The sequence below is a fragment of the Bombus pascuorum genome, chromosome 14 (assembly GCF_905332965.1).
Source record: "Bombus pascuorum chromosome 14, iyBomPasc1.1, whole genome shotgun sequence".
Classification (NCBI taxonomy): Eukaryota; Metazoa; Arthropoda; class Insecta; order Hymenoptera; family Apidae; genus Bombus; species Bombus pascuorum.
This window is the reverse complement of record NC_083501.1, coordinates 4,375,610-4,390,567: the sequence shown is the minus strand read 5'-3', so window position 1 is coordinate 4,390,567 and position 14,958 is coordinate 4,375,610. Positions and strand designations below refer to the sequence as shown.

General features: G+C 38.1%; 1 protein-coding gene across 1 annotated transcript; it reads right to left on the bottom strand.

Annotated features, from left to right (window-relative positions):
• Window positions 1-664: 664 nt before the first annotated feature.
• Window positions 665-14,140, bottom strand: LOC132913872 (nipped-B-like protein B). Its single transcript, XM_060972483.1, is given in 5 exon segments — window positions 665-5,996; window positions 5,998-6,087; window positions 6,089-12,560; window positions 13,477-13,577; window positions 13,683-14,140. Coding segments are annotated over 3 exon segments (6,414 nt in total). The 5' UTR covers window positions 12,202-12,560; window positions 13,477-13,577; window positions 13,683-14,140; the 3' UTR covers window positions 665-5,785.
• Window positions 14,141-14,958: the final 818 nt, after the last annotated feature.

Here is a 14,958-nt window from a genome sequence, read left to right as displayed (position 1 = left end):
CCGAGCACACTTCTAGACCGGCGAATCTTCAGCGCAATTTCTGTATAATAATCTGCGTAATAATCATACTTCAAGGTATTTACAGTAATTGTACTTACTTCCTGTTCGAACTTCTCCCAAACTCCGGAATCACTTCATTAGAGCCGAACGAAATCTCGGTATCTGTTTTGTACTTCGTTTCCGAATCGGTATACTAAAAGTATATTCTCCTATAGTAACAGTCTTTCATAGGAAATGATCCACGAACACGGCAACTCCATGAACATAAGCAGTAACGAGGACAATCCCTCGTGATCGACCCGCCATCGACGAATCACTATACTCGAAAAAATTGTCATTTTTCTTGTTTTATTTACAATCGCTAAAATCTTCGAATTCGGCAATCGGCCTCGAGGAAATTCGCGCGATCAAAAGCGACGCCGTAAGTGTCGGCTGTACAAATGGATCCGCTCTGAAAAATGATTTCAACGCGTTGGACACATTCTGAAAACGCGACCTCAGCACAACACGACGCAACGTTACGAGTCGATGGATATATCCTTTTTTTAGAAATTCTCTTTTTGATTTTGAATATTTTTCAAATTGCGAAAAGTAAAAACGTCATATCGGACGAGCGCGAGAATTGAAATAATGGAGGGCAAGAGGAAATGAACGAAATGAACGATTGATATATACTTAAGTTTATTTTTCTTTTACGAACGTACCGGTTTTTTTTCAGACGATGTACATAATAAGTTATGAGTAAAAGAGCGTTGGCTTTATCCAGGACCGTTAATTTATTCGACTGCTCAGAATGAACTGTTAATAATCAATTAATCAATTAACTAATTAATTTAACCCTCTCCCCTCACCCAAACCTCACGTTACCTGAGCGATCGCGCGCGCGCGCGCGCACGTGTATCTGTGTGAATATATTGAACGTGGAAAGAAACATACGTAGAAGGATCGGAGAGAACGAACGAAGAGAGACAAACTTAAACAAATATATAAGTAAATATATAAGGACGAAAAAGATGATTTCCTGCTTCCCTCTTCCGGTCAGTCGTGGATAATACCAATTCTCAACGATTTTACTCAAATATATAATATACTTTCTATTAACCTTCTGTTCGTTAATTCGATATTCTTTTTTGTAGATTTTTTTCTTCTTTCCTCTTCGTCTTTCGTTAGATGACCAAATACAAAAACATAGGTGATACAATATATATACTATATATATATGTATAATGTTATAATACAAATGTGCCTCGTACTGTGCTGAGTACGATAGATCAATCAAATTCGTCGACCGTTCATAATTCATATTTTATCCTTCTGTTTGTTCATGTATTTTTTTCTTCTTTCCTTTGTTCACATCCTCAGCTACCCCTTTCTCGCAGATCATTATGAGGTACCATTATCATTATGATCATTATAATTCACAGTCACGCCACCTATCATTCACATCTTCGCTCTGTTACGAATTAAACGTCACGCTATAGCAATATTGATAATTCCTCCGATTTTCTTTCTCCTCGAGCCGCGTATATATACACATATATATGTCAGCCTATATATGTGTATATATGCACAAAGAAATATAACCGCTTACAATTCGTTTCTTTTCAATAATTGTATACCGTTTCTCTAGAAGTTTGTTACAACGAACAATAAAACGTTTAATTGAACGCTTTCAACTTTCCACCTTGCGCATTCATACGATCATATTTCTCCGTTGTATTCGCCTACACAAACACACATACGCACACTGTATTCATCCTCACGTTCCCTTATTATCCTTCATAGCAACAAGCATTGTAGGACGATTGACGTTTTTCTTTCCCATTGTTCGCCATTTTCTTCCTCGTAACCTAACATCGTCTTTTTTGTTTTTTTTTTCTTTTTTATAATAAATATGTACACACTTGAACATTTGTACAGGTCAAAGATCTTCCTCCCTACGATTAGTTTAGTCGTTTTGAAACTCCCGTCTAACAATATTTGTCATCGATATCCTCACGCGCAGCGCCTCGTTTATTCTCTCTCTCTCTGTTCCAACTCTATATATCCTTTTTCACTTGCACAAACTATAGATGCAACAGGTGTGTGTGTTCAATTGCTTTTTTTCCTCTTCTCTCCTTCCATATCGCTTTTTTCTCTCTCTCTCTTCCTCCTTTTCTTTCGTATCGATCGATAGAACAAGCATGATCGAAAAGTTCGCGACGCTAATTTCAACGAACGCACGACTCTCGTCCTGACGATCGAAAACTGTGCGTATCCCTTTCTTCGTTCAGGGACGCCAAGAACAGCGTCGAATCACGACGTCCTCGAGCTATTATTTTTTCAAGACTTCGACGCTCGGTTAGCTTAGTTATGATTTTCTTTTTTTTTTCTAATTTCTAACATTGCACACGGTTCCAGGACGGCAAAGAATCGGACACGGGATCGATCGTCTTTCGGCGAAGAATCGCGCGCCGTTGAAAGGCACGGGCGAAGATGAAAGGGAACGCGATCGATGGGAGCGATTCGTCCAAGTGTATAGATTCCCATTTTGAACAAATCTTTCAATTTTGGGTTTCTAAGGAATCGCGACGGTTTTCGAGAACGTTCGACTAATCTAAAAGCAAGAAATGCACGCGAATTTTTAACGTCTCTCATTTCTATGATTAAGGAAATTAATTTAATACATAAATGTAAGGTTTCATAAAACGAACGAAATTTTGTTAAACATTAAACGAAGAAAAGAAATGAATTTTTGACAAACAGGATTCGCGTACATTCCTTGCGAGTATAGTTGAGACTCTTAATAACTAATCGAATGAATTCCATACTCCTTTTACTGCCAGATTTATTGATGAGATATAGATGAAGGTACATCTGGGCCCCAATAAAGTGCTACTTTAAATCGAGATTAAAACGAAAGAAGCGTATGTCACCTAGTAGATCATTCTGCTCGCGATCGTTCGCCAACGTTCCGCGGACTAACGTTTTATCCGTTGAACAGCTAGCAATATCCCGTTTTCTTATATTTCTTTTTCCCCCTGTTGTTTTTATTTTCTCCCTGTATAAATGAACGACCAACTTGTAAATGCAACAATGATTGACAATGATCGTAAAATGGTAACGTTCTCGCAGTAGAAAGTAAAAATCTCTAATCTTTCTCTCTTTCCATCCATGTCTGTCGCGATCTTTCGATCGTTAACCAAGGCTCGTGGCTCATGCAGCTACTCATCGATCGATCGGCTCGTTTCCTTCGTGTACTTGTCTCGTAAGGACATAAACGTTTCAAGCTAGCGATCTAAAGAATATGGATGATGATATCGCATGTTGGTTCGCTTTCGATGAAGATTCGATCGGGTGTCGTGTGATTAATAATTTAATCGCTAACCAGACCATAGACCTGGAATATGCATATATGTATGTGAATGTATTGAATGTAATATTCGACCATCCAGGACAACGAGATACCTTGAACTGCTCTGTTTCAATAATGTTTTTATGTTAATGATGTCTGATGGAATTCCTATAAACGTATAAAAAAGACGAATTATACCGCGACACACCTGTCCGCGCTTCAATATCGCTAAAGATCACAGTTGCGCGGTCCATTTTCTAGAATTAGGGACAATCGATGAGAATCGCCTTACGCTTACACGCCTTAGACTAACGCCGTTACTCTCGTTCCTGGATAGTCAAAATCGCATATGCTGCGATTCACGAAGAAAACGAATCGTCGAAGAGCTGCGTGACCCGTCGAGGATCTTAAGTTCCTCCCTCGATCGCGCGTTTTTACGAGTCTCCAATGTTCTTTCTTCCCGGCTTTTTATCTCTTTGTTCTTTCATCTCATTCCACCCCCATCCCTATGAATAATTTCGTTCATTTCCCCGTCGAAAGTTACTAAATCCGTCCTTTTCCTTTTAATTCTTCGTCATCCTTGTATCCTCTTTCCTTTTACTTTTCATTCTGCACATTTTTTGTTTTCTGCTTTTATTTTGTTTACTTCTAAGCTTGTATAAAAACGATAGTTTTTTTTTTTTGTTTATTCAATTACACCAAAAGACGAGTTGTGTGCATAAAGCAAACTATATTGGGACAACATGAATTCTGAATAAATACTTAATATTACAACAAAATTTTAAGTATTCTTTCGTAATGTCATCACTATATAGTTTGTAAGAAAATAAGATACTTTACTTGAAATTTGTATGTACAGATATTACAAACCACACACTCTCTCTCGCTTCGCTCTCCCTCTCTCTCATAATGTATAGGCAATGTGTTTGTTTTCTTTCATTTTGTTTCTTTTTTCTTCTTTTAATCTTTTTTAACTAAACGCTTCTCTATAATACATCGCTGTGGAGTAAGCCTAAATAAATCCATTTTTCTATGCGGATCTTTCTTTCTCTTATGATTTTTTTGTTTCCCATTGTTGTTGGCTTTCTCTCATCATCCCTGTTTTCCCGAGTTTTCTTTTGATTCGTATCTTTTTCTCTCTGTTGTCTCTTTCTTCTTTTTCGAGATTTTGAAACAAAAATTTACGATACCAATTTTTTCAACATCTTGACAAATTCCTTCCTCAAAAAAAATTCAAATCATCCCGAGTACTGGCCACTCTATCTATCTATCTTCGTGAAAAGAAAACTAAAATCTCGTATCGATCTTGGTGTTATTATTTAATATTATTTACAATAACAACGTTTAGTCGAATAATGCGTGATGTATTCCAAGAAAACGTTACAACTCGGGCTTCACCTCTTTATTAAATTAGATACTTGGTTCGTGTTGTATCAACAACATCGTTTTAGTCGATTCTATCAAAATCTATTCTTTAAATTACGATTACGCACATAAACAAATTATACAATTTTCTTATGTTAATATTCATAGAGAAATTTCATAAATTGTTGTATTAACTATAAACAAAATTTATTTTTCTTAATTTTAAGTTAAGTTTCGAGAATTGTAAATAAAAATTCTTATTTTGTAATTGCAATTAAAGTTTTGATGCCAGTGGAAAGAAAAGAACGACAAAAAAGAAAGGAAAACGAAAGAAAGTTTTACAAGGAATTTTTCCATTTGAAATATGAGAATCGACTCGTGGCTGAACCAAGTTTCTCCCTCTAGTCACGTCATCGAAATATTTCGAACGGTTTAACACGAACCGAGAAAATCTTAATACGTGCATTCACCACATGCCCTAGCCAACAGATAATTCTAATAGATCGTCTCGAGATGATCGATCCTTAAAACCTCTCTTTCGTTTGAACTCTCTCAATCTCGTTCAATCAAACTATGTCGCAGAGAAAGATCGCACGCATTACCGCAGAGCACCATCGTCCTCTGTACACATTAGTATCCTTTCTAATCCACATTTTGTATACTTATTATTTTGTGATTAGTCTTGCTAAAAGTTTTAGTCCATTTCCGTGATCAATGGGGCTACGTCGCGATTTCAGAGCGTCCGGCACTGGTATTTCCTATAACATCAGTGTCATATATATTTATATATATATAAATATATATATATATATATATCTTATATATTTTTTCCTCTCCCTTTTTCTCTCTTTCTTTCTTTTCCTGTATTCGAATTCATACAAAAGAAAAAAAAAAAAAAAAAAAAAAAAAAAAAAAAAAAACGCAAATAGAAGAAAAAACGGAACGCCTACATTCACGATCGACAGGAAAACGCACCAAGAAAAAACGCCGCACACACACCAGTACGCACATCAGCCACTTATTTTAGAGGTTCTCGTACGCAGTATGTAATATGTACACGTTGGACGCGGGAACACACCACCGCACTCACACTAAAAGGTCAGGATCACTGTAGTCTTCGTCACTCTCGCTGCTATCGGAGACTCTTCTCCTTTTCTTCTTTTTGTGTTTCTTCACCTTCTCGGTTTTGTGCGCCCGATGTCTGCGGTGTTCCATCGTGCCCTCCTGGTGGTTTTCATACATCGTTAGCTTAGACACATATAACGCCGCTATGTGTAACGCTGATACGATGTTTATGCGACGCGTGGACCGGCGTGGAGATCGGAATGAGTCCACTGGCGATCATCAAGTTCACCGAATTGATCGGATGCTCGATGGACGAATTAGATTACCTCGTTTGTATCTTCTTCTGGTTCTTCCAAGTCGAACTTCAGCATTAACTGTTTGAAGTCCAAGTACTCTTTCACTAGCTTCCTCCTGCCATCGGAGTCAAGCTCAGCGCTACTCACTCCCTCCTTCAGTCTCTGCAGAGTGGCCTTTGGTTTGAACAGCAGATTGCTCTTACGGCTTACCGCCTTCTCGTACACCTTCGCTGCCTCTGTCGGCGAGTATTGGCCGATTTTTTGGTCAGAGAAGCCGTACAAGTCTTTCAAGTGCTGCCTTAGAGTGAGCAGCAACAAGAAGCCTTGGCTGGCGGTAATGTAATCCCTCAGCAGCGTCGTGTCTTCTGGTAACCTCGCCAGCAAGGCCTCTTCGTCCTCTTCGTCATCCTCTTCATCTTCTAACGCTGATAACAACTGGTCTGGTCGCGGCTGTCCATCTGGTCCACAAGATGCATGGGCCTGATGTTGCTGGTGTTGATGATGATGCAGTTGAGATTGACTGCTGCCTTCTTTTGGTAACAGCGCCTCTTTAAATGACTGCACCAGATTTGTACCAGACATTGAGATGATGATATCAATGTGATGGATGATGAACAGAGGCTCGTCTTGTACTTGATATGTAAAATAAGCGAGATTGTCAGCTAAGTAGAGCATCTGCGATAAGCTTGTCTTTGCAGACTCATCGAACTGCTTCAGGAAGGACAAAACAATGGCTCTCCTCTGTTGCTTCGTGTTCCTCAGGATGGTGTACAGAAAACCGTTTAGTGCACCAGGGAACTCGCCATCTTTTACTCGCATTCCTCTTACCGTGATGTCGTTCTGCAGGATCTTCTGCAGCCGGTAGCTCAGCTTGATGCCTAATTGCGATTTCATATGAATAAAGCCCGGATATTTCTTCTCGATGTCTTGAAGTTGCTTGTCTGCGCTGTGACTCACTGCCTTTTCGCAGTCTGTGCTCATGCAGATCAAGTAGGGAACTATTTGGACTGGATGAACTAGACCTTGAGCCAGAATCAGCTGGATTACTTTAAGTGCTGCGTGTCTGACACTGATATTCACGTGCAAAAAAGATTCTAGGATCTCTTTCACGTATAACTGGATCACTGTGCTAGCCATCCCTGATGATACGTCCCCCATTTCTTTTAAGTTCTCCTGTTTGGACATCTTCGCCCATTCCATGTCTTGTTTAATCATCCTTTTGTCTTCCTCCTGCAGATAAACCTCAACATTATTCAGTACCTGAATCCTCATATGAACCAACGCATTTTCCGATGTAAGCAGATGATGGTACAGTTCCTTTAACTCAGGAAGCAACATAAATTCGTAATGACGGATACATAAAGAACCAATGGCGGACAGAGTAAAGTGTCGAATATCGTCATTGTCCAGATGCACAAAGTAATTTAATGTTTCAAATACCTGATCCTTTATATTTTCCGCTAATCCTTCGATCACTTCAGGGTCGGTAAAATTGAAATGTCTGAGCAACAAACCAACAGTGAATAATGCTCTCCTGACAAAAGGCCGATACTTTAAAAGCATAGGATTTGTAGGGTCTTTCTCGTAAAAGGATTTGTACTCAGTCAGATGTCCGTAATATTTCTTAAAACAGTCTCGTATTAATTTAAAATTTCTGGTTACATTGTTCACTATTGAACCTAAACAAGAAAGACAGCTAGCCACAACAGATCTATCGTGTTGCAAAATCAGCTTCACCGAATCCTCTTCCAACTGTGCTAAAAAAGTCTCGCTAGGATGTTCCATCAGTGGCACGACTAACTCCAATGTGTGAGCTACGCTACTGATGATCTGATAATCGCCCTGCGTTTGACACTTCAAGCTCAAATAAGGCTGTAACGTGATCGCGTGATTGACTAGCAAATGCGGCCGTATCTTAGCAAACAGATACAAGGTTGTCAAGCAAGCGACCAATCTTTGAGAGGATCCTTTTTTCTCAGACTTTTCAGACTCCTCCAGATTCGTCTCTTCTAATCGAAGAACGTTTTCAATCAAGCAATCAACAATCTGTTTGCACGCCGTCAATAATGCCTTTGTGGGCTCGGTTTTCATCTTTGTACTATCGTCTTTGTCTTCCTTGGGCTTGAACAAGCTAACCAGCAGCTGTTCAAACCACTCCAAACCCATATCTTTACTAGCTGCCACAACATCCGTGATATTCATAACCTTCCTTAGCAATGACTCGGAATCTAACGTGGGACGTTCTCTGACTGGTGTGAACCACATATTTTGAAACACCTCCATTACCAATTTTCTAATACCTTCCTCGTCATTCACTCGTCTGATCATCTTCACGCAGATCTCCGGGATCTTGGGGAAATCAGGACACTCCATGCAGATGTCCTTGAGAATCTTGATTACACGCTTACGAACGCTAACGCCAGTATCAAGAATTCTAGCTGATAGCATGTCGTAGTATTTATCTATTAATTCGGGCCTACTTAGTACAAATTTTCCTACCAGATCGACGGCTGCCTCGCGCACCGACGTCGCATGGTCTAGAAACGAATGCTTTACGCCCAGCTGCATGTCCACTCGCGCCAAAACGCTTGGATCCGCTTCAACGATCATCGTCAGGCACTTCATCGCCTTTGTCCTGATCGCTATAGATGACTCTGTGAGCACGTGTAGGATCTGTTTCAGGTATCGATCGAAACTCTGCGAAAACGGCCTTTTCGAAGCGAGATACTGTGATATCAGTTCTGCTGAATTATAATCGATATAGGTCTGAAGAATATCCGGTTTTGTGCCAGTGCTGTACGGCCTTATTCTACTTATAATGTACTTCTTTTTCTCTTCTATGATTCGGTATGTTTCTGAGTACTTTTGTTCGTTATTGTCATTTTCGTCGGCATCAGGTTCATCTAATTCTGATTTTGATTCCTGATCACTCGTGTGGTGCTTGTGTTTCTTTTTCACTCTCTTCTTATGCATTTTCTTACTGGGACTATTTTTTACCTGACCAACCCTGGATTTTTCTAACGCACAATCTCTATACCATTGCGCTAGATAGAAATGGCGGGCGTAACCTAAGGCAGAGTCCTTGGTTCCGTTTACAGCCAAGTAGTCTAGGAGCACTTTCTGTAAAAAACCAGTCCGTTCTTCGTCCTCGCTCAAACCTACAATCTCTTTATCTTTCACCTGATCATAATCAGAATCCTTTTGTTGTTCAATCTTGATATCCTTTATGATCTGGTCAATAGTAGATAGCTTGCATTGAGAACTTACCGCGTCCTTCCTTAATCTGGCTGCGACAACGCCGAGGTAATCGATGGAGGCCACCCTGAGCGCCATATCTGAACTTTTATTAGAAAAATGACCTACCAACAAGTTTCCAAGTAAACTCAGAAGCAACTCAGCCGCTGGCCATTCGGGTTTGTTGACTGTGGCCAACAAATCTTGCACAAAATTCTCGAACAGTGGCCTGTAATCAATTTCCTCACCTTTGCTGCCGCATTTGTTCAGAAATACCGTTAAAAAATTCCCCGCTATTCTGGTGGCGGTTTCGTACTTGTTTATGATCAGGACATCTGCATCTACGTGATTTGTTTTTTTCTCTTCCTTCTTCTCTTCATCGTCTTGTGACTTCTTATTTTGTGGGACTACATTTTCGGGTAATACAACAACGCATTGAATCAACTGTAAGACCAACGCTGTCAACATCTGTATGTGATCTTCAGAATTTAACCTGTAAGTTCTTAGACTCCTTTTGCTGCTAGGAAGTCGAGCTATAGACGCCAAAATATCATCTAACAACAATCTCCTATGCTTCTCGTACTTAGTAAATATTATCGTGACCAATTTTAAAGCGCTCAATTGAAGATCACTAACAGATTCAACAAAAAATGGCGCGACACCTAATGTAGAGGCATGAAGGACACTAGTATCTGTTAGAACCTGAATGTTTAATAGTTCAGCGAGAAGACCAACCAATTCGTGCATTTTGTTGTATACTTGAAGGATACTCTTCTCACGGACTTCTTTCATATGGCCTCTTTTCTTACGACCACTAGAATTATAATTGTCAGTCTTGTTTTTTGTATCTATTTTATAAACCGGATCGAATGAAGGATAAATAGTATTCTGCAACTGAAACTTCATGAAAAGGACTATTCTGTCGATCACATCTTCCAGATAGACCATTTTTGGCATGTTGTTAGAAGTCATGATGTGTAATGCAATTAAAGACGCATCCACGGCACGTTGTACTCTCTCCATGGCCAGCTGTGTCCATAATCGACTTTCATCAACATCGTCGTCCGGATCTGCCAATGGAGACACCTTGGCTCCATCCCGAATGTTTTTCTCTAAAATGTTTAACAGTCTAACCAATCTATCTGCTGGAATTGACTCCATTGCTCCTAATGCTTTCAATTTAGCTGCTTCTGTGCACAAATCGTGTAATTGGTATTTAGGAATTAATAATTCTGGAGGCACATCACCATCATCATCCAATTCGGCATTGGTTGCTACGTCTTCTGTGTTTTCAAATATCGTTTCTATGGTTGTATTGAAACGTTGATACGTATTAGTTTCCATCAGCTCCTCCACGCTAAGTTTCGCCAATACAGGAACGAGTTTCTTTTCTACTTTGCGGATTTTTGGTTTCGTGGGTGTAAAAGATTCTTTCTTCTCGTCTTCGTCATCGTCATCTATTATCCTTTTTCGTCTGCGCGTTTTATCTTCGCTCTTCTTCCTCTCAGCTTTCTCTTTTTCCCTTTGAACCTGACGCTCTTTCGCGCGTGCTTTAAAATATTTATTATTTTTACCGATTTCTTCCTCGCTATCAGACTCAGATTTTACATCTTCACGATTAGAAATGCCCATCTTCGCGGCCCGACTTGGCGACTTCTCGGCAAACGCGGTTAGACTCTTCTGCATCAAAGCTTGATCTGCTAAGGATAGTCTGTCCAACATGACAATCGGCTCTTTTAGTTTCTCCGGCAAAGAAACGGGTATTTTCATCCCTTTTTCCGAATTGTTGTTCTGCTGGTGTTGTATTACTGGCGTTGTGGTGTTTAATGTATTTACCATGTCGGTGGTATCCATGCTTGGATAAGACGTGGTTTCCGTTGTAGATAACAGATGTTGCGTCACGTTATCCATGCTCTGCTGTTTCGCTTCGATATTTTCTATGGGTATATCAATGTCAGGAAGACCTGTGACTGGATCGAGTAAAAACTGCTGATTTTCTTGCACTGTACTATCAATGTCCATTGGTTGATGATTTCCTAATGGATGATGTACTTGTTGATTCATTATAGGATCGTACATATTTTGCTGGATATTAATAGGTTGATGTTGTTGCAAAGGTATATTAGCACGCATAGGAGATGCCATATGCATATTATGTTGAGGTGTCATACCAGCCATATTGTGGTGTTGAGGTGTTACATTACCGAGAGTTGTTAACGGCGTCCCAGGAGAACTCATATGTGCTGGAGAATACATATTTGGTTGCGGAGTCATGTTGGGTATAGGGTTTATGCCGGTAGGCGGGGGTAGCACTGTTCTAGCAGCAGCAGGATGAGCTGGACTACCTTGAGGCGTTTGTCTCGACCCTGAAGAACTCGAGTAGGATGGTGAAAATCGTTCGTAATTAGCGGATGTTTGATTGGTATGCATCATAGGTGTGCCTTGGGCCCAGTTTCGTGGTGAATTGTATTGAGGCCCCTTAAACACATGCGGATTTATTTGTAAAATTGCCTTAAGTAACTCCGGCGTATTTTGCTCAGTTTCCAAAGGCTGTTCTGCATTTGCATAATTATCTTTCAGTTCAATATGATCGGATGAGGTTTGAGATAAAGATAATATTAATTGCGGTACTAAGTTTTCATTACGAACACTTAGCAATATTTGTGCTTCCTCTGCCACTCTTGGATGAAATAAAAGGGACTTGTTAGTTAAAGTCTGAGGCAGCGGTGTTGGAAGGGGCATTTCAGGTAACAAGTCAGTAAGACTCGCAATACCAGCGAGAGTTGTGATTGGCACACTCGGTATAACCCCGTTCATCTTGAATTTGACTTGTTCTGGCATTACAGCCTGGACAAAAAATATTATTGAAATTAGGTCCAGTCTCCTTATATGTACCTTGAGGTTCATAGAATTATCCAACGTAACAAACACAGCACTGACATATTAGAAAATGTCTTATTCACAGTATATGATAAATATAAATCAACAGAACATATCTAAATGCACTGTTTCCACGAATGCTTAAAGAAATCATTGTTAAAATCTTTACACTCGCATTTTCAAGGCATCCCGACATAAAAGATCTTTCACTGTCAAGGAGAATTGTACCTAACGCTTATTAAAGAACACTAGCACTAAGGCATATATTGGGAACTTAACAAAGTCTCTTTTAAGTTCCCATGATGCAGTAGCGATTATCAACCAAATTTTGATGAAGCACGTGGATCCTCCAACAAACGGTCCATTGTTAGCAATAATTTTTTGTCCTGAAACAGACATGTAATAAATATAATGGCATTTAAATTATTGATTCGACATATTTTATGTATATAAATTAAATCTATATAAAAAATAATATTTCAAAGCAATGAATAAATCTAAATACTTTTATTATTATTTCAATTTTTTAAATATACAGTATGAAATATACAAATAGATATATTATTTTGATAAACAATAAGGTAAAATTAATTTACACTTATATAATGTCAAATTAATGACATACTTTTATGAAAAAATATTAATTTCAGATAAATTTATTTTTCAGATCTATATTATATAAAATTAATAAAAAATCAATTTAAGTGGAAAATAGGATATTAATACTTTATTATACACTTAAAAACATTGAATATTAACAGAAAATAAGAATCTCTCTATAAAGGTTAGACTAATTACAAATGATTTTCTGGAAGCTAAATAAAACAGAATTTAAGAAAGTTCTGCTTTAAATTTAAAAAATTACATTATATTCCTATTCTGCGTAACTTACAACAATATTTCATTCATATTAATTATAAAATACTATATTATAATTCAATATATTTGTACATACATATATACATATATATGCATGTTAGAATGTCATAACAAAAATGTAATCAAATCAATTAAATCATTTCCAAAATCAGTGCAATATTTTTCACAAATATCAGCATCATTAATGGATTAAATACAACACATTGAAACAACTCCACGTTAACTTCCATTTCAGATCAGCGATCAAATGAAGAAATCGCTTTACACGAACAATGTCAAACGGAAGTGTTATAGTTTCCCAACACAAACCATCTTTCCTTCAATGATCCTGATCATTTGTCTCGTTGGAACAATTTTACAGAAAGTATTCATCTAACATAAAATGATTGATTCACTATCACCACATCAAGTTGTTATTATTACCTCCAATTGTCGAGTATCTACCATCCAACATCATACATATGATAACATGGCCTTAACCAGGTTGCTACAGGCTGGAAATCTCCCAAGTGTGCTCAATTCCACTAAATAATAGAATTGCCATAGTCAGTGATGGTAACTGCGACAATCGTATGTCATTTGATGGATGAAAACAAACATCGGTGGAAGTTTTGTGTGAATTGCCTTACCTGGCTATCCAACAGCGATTATTTATACTGCAGAATGCGAGTAGTGAATGGAATTTTGGCGGGAGGTGTATCAATATCCAAGATCCCAGTGTTGTTCGACGCGTGGAAATCGTCGGTATTTACACATTTGCCAAAAACAACAACTCAGTTCGTGCGAGTCCGTTCGAAAAAGTTTTCGTCGTGAAACGATATTCACTCAATTGTCATCCGTAGTTCTGGCCTATTTGGTTGGACGGGTTTTCTCGTCGATCACCAAGGAATGCACTTCGATTCGTGGCGTGTCACGATTTTCACTTATGTTTCTCGCGGTACCGCGCAAACATCGCCATGTCAAAGGGGATCCATCGCAGTGAAAACAGTATTTATAGTGTGAATACGAGGAAAACAGACACAAAGGCGTCCATTTTGGTCAGTAGCGAGTTAGCGGAAGTTGCGTAGTACATACAGGCTAGATACAGGTATACCGGCGCTACGGCGTCTTATTTCGAATTACGATGAACCGTTCGCATGAAAGCGATACTATTAATCCGAATTTTCGAACTTTTATTACATATATATGTATCTTGCAACATCACTAAATATTCATTTATGCTATAGTACAAGTTTTATTGGCAGCTCTTGTTACTTAGTAATAATTTTTATGCAAGAACAACTATTTATCTTATAAATGTTACTATAGGATGATATATAATTCATATGAGAACAATTATTCATTTACTTTTATTGTATTTAAAAGTAGTTATTAGTAATAAAACGTCTAAAAAAATAAGTTTGGAATTTTTTTATACATTAAGCGTATGTGAAATGTTACGTGTCCGCCTTTATATGATACAGATAATGGTTGTGAATCTCTTCTAATATTTCTGGCACGAATTTCAAATATTATCAAGCGTTTGAGGTAATAGGTACTAGCACGTAATTCGAAATTTAAAAATTGTTTCGCAGTTTCGTTCAATTTATGTAAATGTTCTATATAAAATATAAGAAAGTTATTTATAAAGTTTTTCATTTATTTGAAAATCTGCGTAACAACACTGGGCTGTTCACATAAAAGCGGTACAGTTTATCCAAATTTTGTGAATTCTATCAAATATATTTTATGTATAAAATTTATACACATAATTATATTCCATTATATGTTACCAGTTAAAATGTGTTTCGTTTTATGAAATAGTTGTCCAAAAAACAGTTGGTAGAACCTGTCACACATTTTGAAGCACATTCGATACTGTATTCAATGACCTAGCAATAAAAGATTTTGTAGGTGGCGCCACTA